The 18544-nt window shown below is 65.3% G+C and overlaps 1 protein-coding gene across 2 annotated transcripts in view; it reads right to left on the reverse strand.

The window, feature by feature from the left end:
* Nucleotides 1-18544, reverse strand: part of NFATC1 (nuclear factor of activated T cells 1) — a 92898-nt gene that overhangs the window by 65381 nt on the left and 8973 nt on the right. For both annotated transcript variants that reach the window (XM_080821717.1, XM_080821716.1), the window contains exons 2-3: nucleotides 17439-18531; nucleotides 5639-5798 (exon numbers count right to left, since the gene is read on the reverse strand). In XM_080821717.1, the coding sequence (XP_080677843.1) occupies nucleotides 5639-5798; nucleotides 17439-18531 (1253 nt within the window). The remainder of the gene's footprint in view (nucleotides 1-5638; nucleotides 5799-17438; nucleotides 18532-18544) is intronic.

Raw genomic sequence — 18544 nt, forward strand, 5'->3', positions numbered from 1 at the left:
ACCTGACCTGACGTTTCGGATGCTCGGCCACAGTGCGCACAGACACCCTCCTGTGCCTGGAAAACGGTCCCTCCGAGGACGGCTCAGGAACCCGCCGGTGCTAATTAGAACACCGGGCGCGATCACGGGCCAGTGGCAGAGCTTCTGAGTCTGGAACCACCTTATTCTGAAGTCTGGGCAGACCGCAACGAGGAGGCCGGAGCCTCGCATCAGAGGGTTGCTGGCGGCCTCCACGGCTTCGCGACTCATGGACTTTACTCCCAAGGGGGCATCTGGGGCCGCGAGGAAAACCCGAGCCACACTTCCACCAGCTCTGCTAAATGACGAAACGCACACAGTTGTTTAAAACCCACAGTTAGGGACCTGCCTGAGGTCACGTGCCGCTGCCACGTGTCCACAGACAGCAGCACGACCCCACGTGCTCCCACACAAAGACGACGTTTGGTCTGCTGGACGCCACGATGTTAGAGGGGCGCGCAGAGTGGACTATGTCTCTCCATGGCCCCAGGAAGCCCCTCGGGCTTTCGTCAGGGGACAAGTCCTCACTGGCCGTAAAAGCTGACGGCTCTCTGCACACGTGCCGGGCAGGCGCACCGGTCGTGGTCCGGCGGCGTGGGGGGCGCAGCTGGCGCCGGCAGAAGCCTGTGTGCTCGGCAGACGCGCCGCTTGGATGCGGTGGCAAAGGGAGGGGCAGCCCTGTGAGACACGAGTCCACGTCCCGTGCAGGTCGGCCATGCTGGCCACGGCTGGCCACGGCTGGTGGGGGGGTGTCAAACCTGCATTTTACCTCCCTTGGTGTGGTTCTCGGCTGCTATTCGGCCGTGGGATCTAGGGATCCTGACGCTCACACCCAGACGCCCCTGCACAATTGCCATCAGGTAAGAATGTCGTCCGGGAACACCCACCTGTCTGTCTTTCGTGGAAATCCTGGGTTTCCGGGTGAACAGCCCTGTCCTGCGAGTAGGAGGCAACACCCACTAGGACAACTCAATTAAGAACCTTTAGGCCAGACCCCGGAGTGATGGAAACGAGCTGGGAGCGCACATGCCCACCTTCGAACCCCAGGACGGTTTCCGGGGGTGCTGGAACCCCCACTCTGGGGCCACGAGCTGCGTGAAACAATGAGTCACCATGGTGGCCACGGTCCCTGCCAGCTTCCCTGCTATGTCCATGCCCTCGGGGCTTCTGCCCTCACGTGGCAGCAAATACCATGTTCTGTGGCGGCCCAGGTAAGGCAAGAAGCCAGGTGCCAGGGAGACACTGGCACCCCAGGGCACAGACACACTACCTGCACCCGCGGCCGGACCCCCCGCTGACCACACCTGCGCCTGCGGCCAGGACCCCCCGCTGACCACACCTGCGCCCGCGGCCGGACCCCCCGCTGACCACACCTGCGCCTGCGGCCAGGACCCCCCGCTGACCACACCTGCGCCCGCGGCCGGACCCCCCGCTGACCACACCTGCGCCTGCGGCCAGGACCCCCCGCTGACCCGCGGCCGGACCCCCCGCTGACCACACCTGCGCCCGCGGCCGGACCCCCCGCTGACCACACCTGCGCCTGCGGCCAGGACCCCCCGCTGACCACACCTGCGCCTGCGGCCAGGACCCCCCGCTGACCACACCTGCGCCCGCGGCCGGACCCCCCGCTGACCACACCTGCGCCCGCGGCCGGACCCCCCGCTGACCACACCTGCACCCGCGGCCGGACCCCCCGCTGACCACAGGACCCACACCCCAGCACCCCCCATGCCTGCGCACACGGCCGGGGGCCCCCCACATCCCGCAGAGGGTCCATAGCCAATTCCACCATCACCAGAAGGGGCCTCACTGCCCCTCACAGGGACCAGCAGCCGAACTGGCGGCCCCCGCTGCGGCCCGACACGGTGCGTCCAACTTCACGAGACCTTCCCCGGGTTTCCGGTTTCCCTTTGAATTATTCACACACACAAGCCTCCCGTGAGGTGGGCTGGACGCTGTCGAGCACTTGTTTGGGTGACTCGGTAAGCAGAGCTGGGTGGCTTCACCCCGGGTCAGAGGTCAGCAATGTCCCCCAGGTCGCTGCGGGGGCCCCTGCAGGGCTGGTGGGAACCGGGGACCCTGACCTGGGGACGGCGCCCAGGGAAACCAGAACGAGCAGGGTGCTGGTGGCGACGCGGTCGGCCCGGCGAGGGGACCCTGCGGCACGAGGCCATGGCATGTCAGCGGCAGCCCTGGAAGAGGACCGGCCTTCCCGCACCGCCCACTCCCCCCACCCCCGAAAGGTGAGGCCCACAGCAGGCCCGCCCTCCCCGCCCAGGACCCAGGGGCCGGGCATCTGAGAACCCAGCTGGCCTTGCTCTCGGGCACACCAAGGTGCCGGCCCCTGGACAGGCGCAGACTGACCTCCTGGGCTTGGGACGACACCCAGAGTGCAGGGTGGACAGCCTGGGAGGGCCCAGGAGCACTGACTGCTGTCATCCTTCCCGGCTGTGGGTATGAACACAGGAGCTCAGGAGAAACAATGCGGGCCGGGGTCCCACGGGCCCGCGCCAGCACCCGCCCGCTGAGACGCGTTCGGGCCGCACGCGGGAGCGGGGAGGGACCACAAGAGCACGGAAAGGCCCTCCCCACCCTGCAGCCCTGCTCTGTGTCTGGGAAGGACGCCGCACGTGTCGCCGTGCGTCCTGGATGCGGGCTGGGCAGCTCCTTCCTGCGGTCACTGACGCTCCGGAAAAGGAGCTGGTCCTCCCTCTGGGGCCCAGCGGGAGCACTTCCGTCTGCAGAAAATGAGTGCTGTGACGGAGAGGCCCGGGGCTGAAAGTCTGGTTCCCGGCGGCAGGTGTGGGCACCGCATGTTTCTATCGGGCTCCCCGGTGCCTGTGACGGCTTCCGTCCGTCCGGACCAGAGCCCACCTGCCGCAGACCCACCAGCCACAGGGCAGCTGGTGGGCTACGTGGCTTCCAGGAACTGCCCGTGGCGTGGCGTGGCCCCTGCAGAGGCAGCAGCGGGCGTGGCGCGGGAGACCGCGTCAGAGGATACGCGAAAATAGCTCAGCACAGAATAAAACCTTGTGGTTAGTGTGCTTTCGCGGCAGCGGGAGGCTTTTCTATTTTCATTTGTTTTATAATTGTGCACAGTTTCTATTTTTATCCAATTTGTGGTCCACCAACTGAAAAAGAAAGCAAGCCCCCAAAGCCCCCTCTTCGTAACTGCTTACCTCACCCTGCACAGACACACACCCGCTCCTCCGCAGGTCCGTCAGAAAGCCCCAGATCACCGATTTCCCAGGACAAGCGCTGACAGCACCTGACCAGCTCTGGTGACCACCGTTTACTTCTTGCATTTCACGTGCCAGGCGGGGGGTTCAGCCCCTTTAAACACACAACCCGCCTCTTTCGTTTGCCTTCGCTTAATCTGAAATAATCCGTAACGTATTTTAAATACTGTTTCAAGTTGTTAATTTCTCCAAAATGTCTCAATTCTCTCCGTAATGTCTACACTGACAGATGAACACCATCCTGAGGCTGGGGCGGGGGGGCGGGGTGCGGGTCCAGGAAGGCGTGAGCGGCAACAGCAGCCCCCAGGGCCCGGGGGCCCCCTTCCCTCGTCCTCCAGGAGCCCCCCTCGCAGGAGCCCAGAGGCGGTCCCCAAGGATCCAGAGCTTTGCATTTCAACACAAAAGGTAATGTTTGCAGGGGGCTCCCCCCAGGGCAGGACCCAGGCCCCCTGCCGCTGTAATTTCAAGAAATGCGGCCATTGGCCATTATTCCTCTGAGGCGCAATTCTCTCCTCTCCTGGAGCTGCTTTATCCCCACCCTCACCGGCCCACGCTGCTCCGAGCAGCAGCAGCGGGAAAGGGACTCAAGTGTCCAGTTACGGAGCTCGGCTAATGCGGCATTGTTCGTCCTCCGTCCCCCGGGGAGGCGGGGCTGAGATCGTCCAGCTGGCTGCCGTGTGCGGACGGTCCCCGGCCAAGCAAGCAGGTACTAATTGGCACCAAGCACGCGGCCACAAACACCGCCCCACGCCCTCCCACCGATCCCACGCTGCTGACTGCCGCCTGGGCGGACGGCTCTCCCGCTGGGGCTCCATCCCCGGCAGGATTTCTTCTTTTCTAAATGGCATAAAATAAAGACACAGGTGCCCTGCCGAGCACCCTTCTACCCGCCTCATTCCCCCAATGACAGGTTGGGACCCACGGGTCGGCGGGGGGAATGGGGGGGGCAAAATTGCCCCACCCACCGCCTGGAGCTCTGAGCAGGAGAGTAAAGCCGTCCGCACGTAGCCACCGAGAGTCCCGCCACGGGGCCGGGCAGGAGGGTCAAAGCTTGTCGGCGACGTGTCAAAGTCCACTGACGTCCACACAGCAGCCAAGCTCCGTGCCCACACGTCCTCCCCCCGGGTGAAGGGTGACACCTTTGGGCAGCAGACACTACCTGTGTCTTGGCTAGCAAGGGGTCCCCAGGAGACCAATGACAAATGTTCCGACTCGAAAGCCAAGAACCTTATTCCCCTCCAAGTGTCCGGGGTGGGAGATCTGCTCCCGGGATCGCCCCCCGCACGTGGGCAGGAGACCCCACCCCGGTCCCAACTGCGTGTGGCTTCTCTTCCCTTGAATGCTCCCCGATGCCCGGCGCCTCCCGGCAGGTCCTCTATCCCTCCCACGTCTTGCTTGAGGAATCCCAAAGCAGGGAAAGGGACAGACGCCACGCCGGGAAGCCGACGGGACCAGCCCATGGGCCCACCCAGGAGCTCCGGGCCCCGTGGTCTGTGTGGGGCAGAGAGCGCTCCTGGGCCAGGGACCACACCCGGAAAACTCCACCTTCTCCAAGGAAGGAGTCTTTAAATCAACCTTCCAAACCGAAGGCAGGGTCACGTCCACGGAACTCCCGCAAACGCTGGCCAATGCTCTTCGGGACTGGCTGTTAGGAGACATCTGGGACGCGGGGCGGCTGACGGCCATCCCAGGCTGAGCAGAGGAGGGGAGGGGAGGACACGGGCGTGAGACCCTGGGCAGCGAGCTCTGTGAAGCCACATGGGCGGCCCTCCTTGCCTCTGACCACACGTATCTCCTCAAAAATAAAACATCTTTGTTTCAAGGTTATATTTATTTTCTTTTAAAACCGCTCTTCCAGAATACCTTAAAAAAAAGAAAAACCCCAGGGCTGAGTCTCCTCAGACTGGTGGAAGGTGCCCCCATCCCCACGGCCCACCCGCGCTACCAGGGACGTGCGGCAGACCTTTGGGTTGTTTCCCAGCTGTCCCATCCCGTCTGAACCAGCCTGCCCCGGGGGAGACAAGGGACAGGCAGCGTCTGTGCGGACGCGGCAACAGCACACCCTCAGCCGCCCATGCGAGGCCCAGGCCACGGCCCCGCGGACCACGGCCTGGTGCACGGCCTGCCCCCTGCAGCCTTCGGGACTCACTGGAGAGGGTTCCCGTTTTCAGACAAAGCTAAGAGTCGGTGACGGCGGCTACAGGGTCCCTGCGCTACGCCACCACGCACGGAGAAGCACAGACCGCGGGGGCCCACGCCACGGAGCTCACGGGCCTGGCCGAGGACGGGAGAAGCCACGCCGGCTGCTGCCACGGGGGCCGCTTCAGCCGCAGCTCCCGCCTCCGGGCTCGGACACGTCCCCCAGGGGAAGACCCCGGTACCTGCACGCTGGGGTGTCCTCCGGCCGACGCCTTCACGGCCCCCCGGCTCCCCTCCGTCTCGTAGTGGGCTCTGTGGTGGGGCTTGGGCTGCACCTCGATCCTCAGCTCGTAGGGTCCCGAGCGCGACGGCAGCTGCCAGTCCAGGGCTGGGAGTGACGGGCTGGAAGGGAACACACAGGGCGTTATAGACGACGCCAAGCGCGCCCCAGCACCACACCCCGTTAACGTCCCCGTCAGCGAGGACAAGGTAGAGCCACGGGCTATGGGAGGATGATGATGCCACAGCCCGTCGGGTCTTCGGGACGATGTTCTGGAACAAGAGGGAAACACTCTCCACGCGTGACCCTTCCCTCGTGATAACAACGCGAATCATGAACTCCTTGTCGGACGGGTTCCAGAACTGAAGACCTTTCCAAAACCACCGAAGTAAGAGACTGACCTGAGAGCCAGGAGCCCGCCCCGATGCCCCCGCGCGCAGGACCTCACGGTCTGGGCTCGGCTGGTCCCTTCTGCTCGGTGTGACCCCAGCCCCTCAGCCCCGCAATCCGTGCGCGACGCAGGACAATTCTAGTCAAGACCACGAGGACACGGGGAAACCACGGTGCCACACACTGTCACCCGTGTGAGCTGGTTTATCGTCCTGGCGCTGGGGAGGGGACAGGGACGGTGTGTGGCAGGTGCCAGTGCCGGTGTGACCAGCCCACAGGAAGCACATTGGCCTGTCGCGGCGTAGACGATGAATGTGAGATTTTGCAAAAGGAGGCACTCGGCCGCTTGAACCAGGTCCCACTCTCCCTACAGAGGATGCCTCTGGGTCTCACCCTGCAAACTGCTAAGGGTCGGCCATAAGGAGCTGCAGACGGTGATGTCCCCACAGGACCGGGGTCTGGCCCAGCGGCCGCCTCTCTCCCCAGAGCCTGTGTCTACGCTCGGCCGTCCTGCCTGCCATGCCCGTTTTGATTTGGTTTCAATGAGACGAAACCTGAGGCCTGGGGTCTGGCTGGCGTGTTTCTCACTGTGTAGACAAACCTCAGGGATCCCTAGAGAAACTGACCCAGCACCGCGACCAATTAAAAGTGGGACAAAGACACGTGTGTGTGGAGAACCCGTGTCTGCCCAGGACAGGGCCGAAGTCCACGGGAGACACCAGGGTCCTGAGCAACTTACAGAGCCGCCAAACGGGACTTCCTGACGACGGGAAAGCCACGGTGCGGTCGTGGGCATTTTCCAGGCGCGGTATCGGCCACTCGCCTGACTTCCGGGGACACTGCCACGCGGAAGGAGAAGCACCTTGGGAGGGGGCACGGCGGTCAGAGGCCGGGCACAGGGACGCCTGACCGCGGCCCGTCGGAGTGCCCCTGGCCCCGGCTCTGCGCTGCGCGATCTCACACACACTGTCCACCTCGGCCAAGACCGTCTGACGCCGTCCACGGCCAAGACAAAAAAGCATAGGTCTGTCCGCCTCCTGAGAGAGAAAGAGCCGAAGGCGGGGTGGCAACCAGTCCCCAAAGTTTGGGTGGAGGGCACGTGCGCTCGAACGTGACAGAGGACGACGTCCACGGCGCTCACGGGCTCTCAGGCCTTGGACAGAGTCTGCACACACTGTGCGTGGCCCGACGGTGCGGTGACAGGCGATGGAAGCGACCGTTCGAGTGAATTCAGCGGCTGGGAGGCGAGGCCCGAGCCTGGAGAGACGGCGGGGTCCCACGGCCTCGGCCCCGTTTTCCCCCCTGAGGAGCACCTGTGGGTGCTGCAGCCTCGGCCCAGCTCCGGGCTTCCTGCTGGGCGTCACGGAGCCGTGCGTACCCAGAACCCCCGCGGGGATGTGGCTCTTCCAGAAGCCACACGGTCAGCGCGATCAGGAAACCTCGGGCCGCGGACCACGGACGCTGTCTGCGGTGGCCGACGTGTGCACACTCCTGCGTCTCCACAGCTGGGAGCGCGTGCGTGAGCGTTCTCACGGGGAAGGGGACACACTGTGACAAAATGACATGCAGAACTGGATACCCCAACTCCAACTTTTTCTTAAACTAAAGACGTCTCCAGCATCCAAGCGTTTCGTTAAAAGAACACGAGCATCACGACACCCCTCCCACCGTCACTGATCAGCACCGCACCGGCCGCTGCGAGAGGTGCCGGTCCCCAGTGAGATCTGGGCCGCCCTCCTGGTCACTGCTGTAGCCCAGACGCAGGCTCCGTCCAAGAGGCCACACACTCGAGGCTCCCCACACGTCTGCAGACGGTGGCCGGGGACACCGGGGCCCCCGTGACCTCGCGGACGCCACTTCCCCGCAGGCGCAAGCTGCGGGAACAAGACCACCCCGAGCTTTGGCAACGCCTCCGAAGCGCCGCAAAACCTCCGGCCCGGCCCCGAGAGCCGGCTCCCGCCCGGCTGACCGCCAGCGTCAGGGTCGCCCGCTGCCACAGACCGTACTCACCCCTCCCAGCCCGCTCAGCACGCGCGTCTCACAGGTAACGATTTATGCTTTCTCGGGCGGCGGGGCGTGGTCTGGGGAACTCCGCGCGAAACACTAAATCACAGCACACGACCCAGGAAGAGCGCTTGGCGGGGCGACAGGCGCCGGCCCGAGCCGCCTTGACTTGAGGCGCCAACGCATCTCGTCCCCAAAGCCAATGGGTTCGGGTGCAGCCACCCGGCCTGGCGCAGAGGGGCCTCTGGGAGGTCTGCAGCCACGAAGGCGCACGTCCCGTGGACACTCTCCCAGGTTTTCTTCCAGAAGCGTCTGTTCCAGGAAGAGCCGAGCAACCCCTACAAGCCCCACGGTTCCCCTGAATTCTGGAAGGGCTCACGCCCATAACAAGACGAGCATGATGCCGCCTCGCTCAGCAGCACGGACGGTTACTGAGGGGCAAAGCAGAGACCCCACGCAGCCCCTTGTCCCCCAGAACCCACCAGGGTCCGGGCACTCACGTCGCAGACAGGCTTGGGGATGGCGGCTGGGGGGGCGCTCGGCAACTTTCTGTGAATCTGGAATTCTTACAAAACCCAGAGTTTTGGAAATGCCTGTTCCTGCGGCCTGGCCGGCTCGGGGGTCTCCGGTTGTGAGCTCGAGCCCCAGCCAGAGCCTGCAGTTGGCGCAGGAGGATCCTTCAGAGTCTCTCCCTCTGCCTCTGCCCCTCCCCCCAAATAACAGAAGAAATAAATTAATTTTTAAAATCCTCATCCTCGTGCTTGGGAAACAGAAGTTCAAGCCCTGTGCCCATTACTATTGTCACCACCCCCAGAAGAGGCGTCAGCGAGGGTCGCCCGTGGGCCCCTGCCTCCCACCCTCTGAGTCAGTGCTGAGGGCCTGCTGGGTGCAGCCCCAGAGAAGGCATCACTCCCCACCCGGGGCGGGGGCTCCCGCGCCAGCCGCCCACCCTCCCCGTCCGCCGGGAGCTCTGGGCCCTGCAGGTGGGAGACCGGCTGACCCTGCCCTGGGTGCTGGGGCAGCCCGTGGGACAGCACGAGGGGAGCGGGTCACAGTCTCCCCGGCGCCTCTTCTGTGCGTGGGCGAGGCCTCCTGCGGGGAAGAAGGGGCCCCGCACTCCCAGTCTGAATCAGCCCTGCTCGCGGGGCCGCTGCCGCCGCCCATTTCCCACGAGAAAAGCCTTTCAACTTTTACTGAACCTCTGTGTTCCCTCCCCATAGGAAAAGCACAAAGGGATTTTTTTAAACGCTCAGCTTACGGCACCTCAACACCGATGCGCTGCGATCTGAAGTAGAGAACACCTAGAGTTCCGCCCCGTTGGCCCGGCCTGGTGGCGGCCCCGGAGCGGCTGTCCCGCGTCCCCCGCGAGGCCCTTCCGTGTGCCGCTGCGGGCTGCCTGCTCCCCGCCTCACCCCGACGCTGAACTCAACGGCCGACCCTCCCGGACGCTCCGTGACCAGCTCGTGGCCAAAGTCGGACACCACGTGGTGTCTGCGGTTCCCTCCAGCGTTTCTACGTGGGGGACCCAGCAAGCCCGGGGGCCCGACCACTGGGAGAAATGCTGAGCCGTGGGCGACCGTCTGCACCCGGAGCCCCAAACCAATGTGATCCTCACGACACCGGCCCAGGGCTCGCAAATCGCCTCCAGACCTCAGCTCAGTCCCACGGCGCAGCGGCCGCCCTGGCCAGCAGCCGGTGACCGTGGCTGACCGGGCCAAGGCAGGACTTGGGATTTACACCATCTCAACAGTGACCCCCGACACCCGAGCGGGACAACAGACGTCTTCCTCCAGAGGGAGGCGCACGCGCCGTTTTGCCAAAACCTGAGGCCAGAATTCCGGCAAACACCCAGATTCAGCAGCAGCTGGAAAAAACAAAGCAAATCAAAACAGGGCATCCCCAGGGCAGAAGGGCACGCCAAGCAACACCACGGGGGCGGCTGTGGGGATCCAGCCCGGGTGGGGGACCCGATGGCTCACGGTCCAGCGATTCTAAACACAAGTCCCCAGTTTGAAAGACACGCACCGTGTCTGTAGGAGCCACAACAGGACAGCGGGGCCGCGCGCTGAGACAGCCTGGGGGGGGACAGCGGCGGACAAGTGCCCGCGAGTCAGGGGACCCCGTTCTGAGGGTCGCCCACGGCTTTTTGCAGTAGGAAGTGGACTGTGGTTGTCGCCGATCAGGCGAGGCGCGCGACCTCGGCCGCCGCGGCCGTCGGGGCGGGGGGCTGCCGCGGCTCGCTCTGCTTCTCGTCTACCCAGAGTTTCAGTGTCTGCGGCCGAGAGCATTACTTGGAGAGCCGGAAACACGACCCAGTCTCCAAGGCCCAGTTCCTCCTGCCCCTCGCCGGCGCGGTGAGGCGCCCAGTCTGGAAAGCGCCTTGAGCCACGGTGCCGGACGGTCCTCCTGGGATTCCCTGGGATGCCACGGCCACGGGGTCTGAAAACCGTGCACGAGTCGGCTGGATCCAGGAATCCGGGGGAGCTTTCCTGCTGCGGCTGGAGCCCAGAGGCGAGGCGGGCCTTCTGCCTCAACAGTCCGGGCAAAATCCCTTCGCTTCTGAAGTTTCCAGGTCTCCAGGCCCACACAGACTCATCCCTCAGAGGAAGCTGTAGAGGCTTTCATGAGTCCTATTTTCCTGAAGTAGCCGAGACTGCACACTCGGGACTCGGCAGACTCAGACCCGCCCAAAGGAAGGACATTAGAAACCGAAGGAAAGTGATGTTATCGGAGTGGCACCGTGCGCTTTCTCAGGGTCGGCCGCCGGAGGCCTGCTCGCCGCCGCCGCTCCTTGTTTATTTTGGTTCCCCTCTCCTTTTGAGCAGGGGTTATCGCTGTTCTCAGGCCCTCAGGCAGGGGCTCTGGGCACAGAGGCTGCGGGGCAGGGGTGCGCCGGGACCACACAGGAGCGTGGCCTGGGCCCGCCCACCTCCAACCCCAGCTCTGGGCTGAGAAAGTGCCTCCCACACACGGGAGGTCGACCTTCCTGGAGCCCGGCCCCGAGTCTTGTCCTGAGGGGACAGGTGGGTCCACCCAGGACAAGTGCTTGGCCAACAACCCAGCAGCGGTTCCCAGGGCTGCGGGCAGGCACCCCTCCCTGGGCTCATCCTCCTCGCGGGGCCCACCCTCCGGGGCGCCTCCCTCCCGCCTCCCCGCAGAACGCCCGGGGAGGAACAGACTCTCCCTTCAGTGAAGGGGCGGCGGGGACAGGAGTGGGGAACAGACCCCCCGTAGGACGTCACTCCCAGGAGCCCTGGAAACTCTTGGGCCCTCTAGGCTGTCACCTCACTCACAGTCCCCTCTGCTCTGCCACCAAAGGTGACACTGAGCAGGGCCTAGGACAGGCCGACGGCAGGGAACGCGGCAGCCAGGAGGAGGCAGGAGGCACGAGGAGGCCAGGGAGGCTGTCCGCCGCAGGCTCCTGAGTGAGGAGCGGGGAGAGGCCCTGCAGCCACTGGTCGTCCCCGCCCCCCCCAGCCCCCAGCCCTCCCCTGTGGCCGGTGACCCGTCCTGGGATACCACGACCCTGCCAGGAGGCCTCTGGCCCCGCATGCCCCCTCCCCGGGCCCCATGTGCGGGCTCAGAAGCGGGGAGCCCAGAGAGAGCCCCTGCCCGCCTTCCCCCGGCTCCCGGAGGCCCGGCCAGGCCCGTGTCTGTCCCGTCAGGAGCGCAGCTCAAACTCAGCCACAAACCGAGAGCACAGGGAGAGAGGACAGCAAGGCCTCCGCGCAGGGGCGGTTCTGACGACTGGGCCCCATCCGCGCAAGGAGACCTCCAAGGAGGCAGCGGCTGTCTTCCAGCTCTGGGACCCCCACGGCACCCTCGTTCAGCACCTCTACTGCAAGGACACGTCTCCAAGCCACCATGACCCCGTGACCCCAGATCTGCGTCCCGCCTGCGGGCTGCCCTGCACCCAGACAGGCGGGGGGGGCTTCCCGTCCACCCGCCTCAGGGCCGCAGCCTGCCGTACCTCTGCCCTCCAGAGACGCGGGCCCCTCCTCACCCCACACACAGATCTACCAACCCCAGATGGTCCCTACATTCACCTGGGCGGGCGACTCGGTGAGACACAGAGAAGGAGCCTTTGTCTGGAAACCCAGACGCAGACAGAACAGCCGAGAGGGAGCCGCCAGCCGGGGGGGCTCCAGCCTCACCCGCGAGAGGGGGACTCTGCGTTCAAACCTCGTTCCTGCCTCACTGCGCGCCCGCCCCCCGCCCCGGGACTGTGGATGCGGCAGGGGTGGGGGCACTTGGGGAGGAGCACCGCGGGCACAGGGCATGGCGGAGCGGGACAGCGGGCTGGGGCCTGTGGGGGACGGCGTTCCGCCCGTCCCTGTGATGTGCCACAGCCCTCGGCTCCCGGGGCAGATGCCTGCGCGCCCCTGACCGTCCGCCCAGGCTCCGAGCACCGCCAGTGCCGTTTGGCAGACGGCACCCCCCAGATCACTTAAAGAAGCCGAGCAATCCGGAATCTCCAAGTTCTTGCAAGACGGGGCACAAAGGAGGCGTGAAGCCTGCAGAGCGGCTCCAAGACAGCCGCTCGGTAACGCCCCGGTCACTCGATCCCCTTCGCTCCAACGGGGGACCCGCGGCACAGCCCAGACGGCTCAGATGCTGGGCTCTGAGACTGCGGGGCTCAGGGCCTGTGCTGGCCATCGAGCTCCTCACCCTCGAGGCACACACTGCCTTCCCTGGCACCAAGCTCCTTGGCCCCCACACCCAGGCCCCTGGGAAGGGACACGCGAGGCTCTCGGGCCCCGGTGCTCACCCCTGATGGCACCGCAGGGCTCTGGGCTGGGAGCAGCGCACCCATCGCAGCAAACCTGCCCCAGGGACAGCCATAGTCACCGTGGACGGTGATGCCAGGAGAAAATCGGCGTTTTCCAGCGGCACGCGGCCCCTCTGCGCGTGACCACGCCCCGTGTTATCCTACTGACCGGTCACAGGCTCTGGCCGCAGCCTGCTTCGACCTACAAGCACCGGAGAGTAGCTGGGCCATCTGCCTCGGCAGCCTGCGAAGCCGCCGCTGGACAGAGCTGCAGGGCCCCCGAGCCTCCCTGACCCCGCGGCGGGAAAGGCTGTGCACGGTTACCCGCTTCTCAGCTCCGTGTGCGCTTCTGCGTTCCCGAGGGGAGCTGCTCCCGGGCTGGAGGGAGTCAGTGCCGCCCCCGGTGGGGTCCAGAGGCACCCTGATGCCTGGGCCCTCGCAGCGCTGGGCCGAACGCACCGGCACACGTGGGGCTCGGGGCACACACCCTCTTGGGACACCTGCCCCCCCAGCCCGTGTGGGGGCGGCATGCGGACCCCACACCTGCCGCGTGAGAAGGCGGACCTGAGGCAAGTTGCTCTCTTACTGAAAACCAGCCCAATCCTGTGACTCGAACGCCAGCTCCCAGACGACGGTTCAGAACAATTTATAAACGAGCAAACCCCGGCACGATGTGTAAACGCCCGAGAAACACAGGCAAGTCAGCCCCCGCTTTGCGTGGAGGGTCCGGTCTGGAACGGGGACAGTCAGTCTCCTGACTCGGTGCGAGCCCCGGGGCAGACGCTCGGCAGCGCACACGCGGTGGGGGTGGGGGGTGCACGACCCCCTCACACACACTTTCCTCAGAGGAAAACGTCTGAGCAGAAATGATTTCTGACTTGTCTGTGGTCACGGACAGCGTCTCTGGATCCTCCCAGCCAGGGCTCCTCACGGTCTGCGAAACCTCGGCGCGGGGCACACGTGACGGCCCCGGGGACGCGGCACGCCCGAGCACAGCCCGGGCCCCGTGCACAGGATGGACGTGAGGGGGACGTGGACGGGCGTGGGTCAGACGGACAGCGGAACCTCCCGCGCTCCGAGTTTCTGCGGAACGACCCGCGGCTCACGTCTCAGTGGCTGGACTTCAAAATTCCACCGTGGAGCCGTAAAGATCCAAACTATCTTTCTGCTCCAGGAGCACACGAGTACGCGAGTTCCTTTCTCCTCGTGAGCCATTAACAGACACTCACGACATCACATCAAAAGGAGAAGGAAGGGCCACGTCCTGCGCACACATCCTGGGAAAGGCACCGGAGAGGTCGGGCAGACGCTCCCCAGCCTCCGCCCGCGGCCGGCGTCACCGACCGGAGTGCAGACCCCGGGCTCAGCTCAAGCTGGGAGTCAGGGCTCACCGCAAGGAACCTTCTCAGAGCGTCAGCCACGAGCTCAGAGAAACCGGAAAGAAGGGCCACAAGACGGAAAGTCGTCCAAGGCTCTGAAAAGCGGCTCAGAGCTGACCTCTCACATCACGCCTTCCGTGGCAAGCAGCGCACACGTGGCCCTCCCCAGCCCCGCCCTGCACACGCGGTTCTCCCCAGCCCCCGCCTCTGCACACGCAGCCCTCCCCGGCACCAACCGCACTCCCAGCACCCCCGGCCTCGCACGCACACCAGCGGCCCCAGCAGGGCACCGAGGCTGACCTGTGAAGCTGGTCGTCCCCACTGGCAACCTCATCCCAGAAACCCTCTCTTCTGAACGAACTTAAAACAGAGAGTTTACAATTCCGGGTTTTCGGGGGGCGGGGCGACTCTAACAGGTCATTGCGATTTCTGTGCCTGTCCCAAGCTTTAAGAACAGATGTGTCATTCGTTAAACTCTACAAGAAATTTAAACTGTAAGACCACGAAGTTCTATCAAATACTGTTGTTAGTTTCACCGACAGAACGTAATTTCTTCAACGGCAGTGAGAAGGCTCGTCTCCGACTGCTGCAGGCCGATCACGATGCTCTGCACGGGGGGTCACCGTAAAGGCCGTTACGCCCCCAGGTAAAAGATCCCAAAGCACCCAAAGTCCTTGGGAAAGGCTAGTGCGCACACTTTCCATTAAAAAGCTCCTTTTCCTGGCAGGACGGAGCTAAAACCACACGCAGGGACAGGGAAGGCGGACGGATGGCAAATCCTCCGTCCCAGACTCTAGAGACGGTGCAAAACGCGGCCCTGGGGTCGCACAGCGGAGACGCTGCTGACGTCCTCGGAGCGGGAGCGGGCGGGAGCGTGACAGGAAGTCTGGCCGGGCCACCCTCGCCTGCGGGGACAACGCCCTGACCTCTTGTTTGGCCCCGGCCCCAGCTGCCCCGGGGCGCCAGCTGACAGGACCAGCGGAACAGAACAGGGACCAGGAAACACATTTTGATGTGGAACCAACACAGGGGGAAAGGTTAGCTTCCCACCTCCTGAGGGGAGCTGGGGGCCTCCACGGGTTTTGTTTGCCGGCTGAGCTCACCGGAAGGTCGGGCGCCCGCTCCCCCCACCTCACCCCACCAGAGAGCTCTGCGACGGGGGATCTGCGCCCCACCCCCCCGGGGACCGCGCGATCCCTGCTGCAGGTCTGGACACAACGGCGGCAGCGCGCGTCCCGACTGCGCGGTCAGACTCGGCTGGTCTGCACCCACGGTGACCCACCCGGAGCCCCGATCCCCGCAGACGCCCCCGGCCCAGTGAGCCTCCGGAGAGAAGGCAGCGGGCCACGGTTAGAGGATTCAGGGCCTGGAGTCCTCACCCCGGGACCTCAGAACGTGACCGTGTTTGGACACAGGTCACGTTCTCACGCGGTCCCTGGCTGGGTCCTGGTCCAGTGGCTGGCGTCCTCATAAATTGGGGACATGTGGGCACAGAGGCGAGCACAGAAGAGGCGTAGCCATCTGAGCCTCAGAAGGAGCTGCCCCCCACCGGCGCCCGAACCTCTGGCCCCAGAAAACCAACGTGTGTTGGGAAGCCGCCGGCCAGTGGCGCTGTGATCAGAGCCCGAGCACGGACCGACACACGCGGCTGAGCGACACGGCCATGCGGCCCTGTGCCTTGGAGACCAAACCGCCTGCAGTCCGGACCGCAGGGTCCAGAGAGGGCCCCAGAGTCACGAGACTGTGGTCTCCACGGTCCACGAAAACGCAGGCGGTCGTGAACTGCACTGTGGGACCCCAGTGTCGAGCTAGTTAGCTTGGAACTAATCTTATTTTTACTTAATAATTATAGAGAGAGTACAGTGGGCATAACCTGTTCTTAAAATTTTTTAAACACCTCCAAACAGGTTTTTAAAAATTCCCATGTCGTGCATTAAAGCCTGGTGCCGAGATACGCTTGTTCGATGAGACCCGTGCCCACGCTGGGGTAGAAACGTGGACACATCCTAACACCAGTCAGGAGAAATGAGGGGAAGTCCCGCGTCTCATTTTGTCTTGACTGACGCCTCATCTACACCGCACACCACTAGAAAGGCGGCGCTGACCGTCTCAGTGTCCTAGGGACTGTCTGTGTCCTGCTGGGGCTTTGCCACAGGCTTTCAGAAGGTGCAGCTGGGCCTGCCCGGAGCCTACAGCTCGACGACCCCCTTGCAGCCGCAGCCGGGTCCCAGGCCCTTACCCCGACAGGGCTCTCAGCAGAGCCGCCCACACGCGCTACCGCGTCACCCCGCCGGTGGCCTTCCTCACCGCAGGGCGCGCGCTGCCGGAACCGCGGGTCCCTCTCCCTGGGGCTGCTTCCAGAAAGCCCTTCAGCAGAAGAGCGACAGGGAACAGGACGGCGGAGCCCAGGACGCCGGGCCCCACGCGAGCAGCTGCGCTTCCCGGGGAGGGGGCACACACGCGAGGGAGGCACGTTTTCGTGCCTGATAACAATCCCGCAGCAGAAAGCATTCTGCCAGGGGTCATTAGCGGCCCACCTGTCGGGAAAGCTGTTTAGTTAAAAATAAAAACGGGGGCCGAGGGAGTGGGCCCAGCGGAGGGGCGGCCGCCCGCACCCCGCCAGGAAGACAGTCAACAGCCCCGGCGGCTGCGCTGGGAGCGCCGCTGAGCTCCTCGTCGCCAGACCGCCAGGGAGCGGGCGCCTGTCTCCTGGGACCCGGCACCGTGCGTGCTGCCGGCTGCGGGGAGCGGGGCTCGCCGCTCTGGGGAACCGCCGAGCCGAGGCCCCATCTGCGCGCTCGCCGCGGCGGCAATTAGGAGGGAGAAGGAAGCGGGTGCGGCGGAGGCCGACACACAAGCAGGAAAGCGTCATTTGGTTTTAGTAAAAGAAAAAACAACTCGAAACAGCGAGTGCGCGGCTGTGCCTGTCTCTGTCAGGGACAGGCCTGTCCCACCAGAATTCTCCCGCTGCGGCCCGACCCCCCGCCCGGGGAACACGGCCTGAGGAGGACGCGGGACCTTGAAGGAGGCTATTCCGTGAGGACGAGGCCTTCCGGGCGTCCTCGTGAGAAGGGGGCTTGGACGCAGACGCGGGCGGGGGGTGGGGGGCGCCGGGCGCCCGTGGAGGCGGACGGCGTCTCCACAGCCAGAGCAGGTGAGCCGCGAGCCCCGCGCCCGCCCCCGGACCCCCGCCCCCCGCCCGAGAAGCCGGCCGCGCTCACCTGCTGTAGGCTGTCGGGGACCGGGGCCGGGCCCACGGGTACGGGTGCTGCGGCACCGACAGGTACTGGTCGCAGAAGGCGCCCTTGCGGATGTGCTGGAAGGAAGGGAACTCCTCGGGCAGGAACTCGGGTGTGGGCGGCGTGGTCCCCAGGTCCTCGCCGGCCGGCTCCACCTTGAGCGCCACCGAGGGACAGTGGTCCAGGGCGGTCTTGCGCGCCTTCACGGGGACGCCGTCCAGCTCCAGGCTGCCGTCGGTGCTGAGGGCGTTGATGGCGGCCACGATGGCCGAGCTGGTGTACTGCGTGCTAGTGCCCAGCCACGTGTCGTCGGTGACGCTGACCCGCGGCGAGCTGCGTGGGGACGGCGTGGGCGAGTGGTGCGGGGAGCAGGACGGCTGCCGGCCGTTGAGGCCGTACTTCCTCTTGCTGCAGGGGGACGAGGGCCGGGACGTGCGGGCCCCCAGCCAGCTCTCCTCCGTGACGCTCGTGCGGGGCGAGGTGGAGGGTGAGTGTCGGGGGGAGCCGAGCAAGCCGCAGGCCCCCAGGCCACGGGGGAAGCCCTCCTCGGGGTCCGTGGTCTTGGGGGACACGCAGGGCGACTGCCACGGGGACGTCTGTGGGGACGCGTAGGGGTACGAGAAGTTGGACTCGTAGGACGAGGCCTCGGAGTTGCAGCTGCGGGAGGACAGGCTGCTGGCCGGGCTCAGGCACGAGGGGTCCCGGTAGGCCTCCAGGTTGGGCAGACTCAGGGTGGCTGTGGAGGGGGGCCGCTTGGAGCCGGGAAGGACGTCTTCCGCCTCCACGTCGTGGAAAAACTGGTTGTTGCCGTGGTGCAGTCCCATGTACGAGGTGATCTCGATGCGGGGACTCTCCAGCGCGGGGGGCCCGTTGGGCCTGACGTGGCCAGAGGAGAGGAAGTAGCCCGAGGGCCCGCTGTCCACTGCCCCCCCGTAGCCCGGGGGCTGACTGGCCGCGGTGGCCGGCATGCCCGGGGCCGAGGTCTGCAGGTCGTGGCCTGGAGCGGGCAGCGAGGGCTGAGCCGAGCCGGGAAGCAGAGCAGAGCTGACGCCAGGGGAGGCATAACTATAGTGCTCTAGAACGGGGAC

Source organism: Martes martes (genome assembly GCF_963455335.1).
Source record: "Martes martes genome assembly, chromosome: 13".
NCBI classification, from domain to species: Eukaryota; Metazoa; Chordata; class Mammalia; order Carnivora; family Mustelidae; genus Martes; species Martes martes.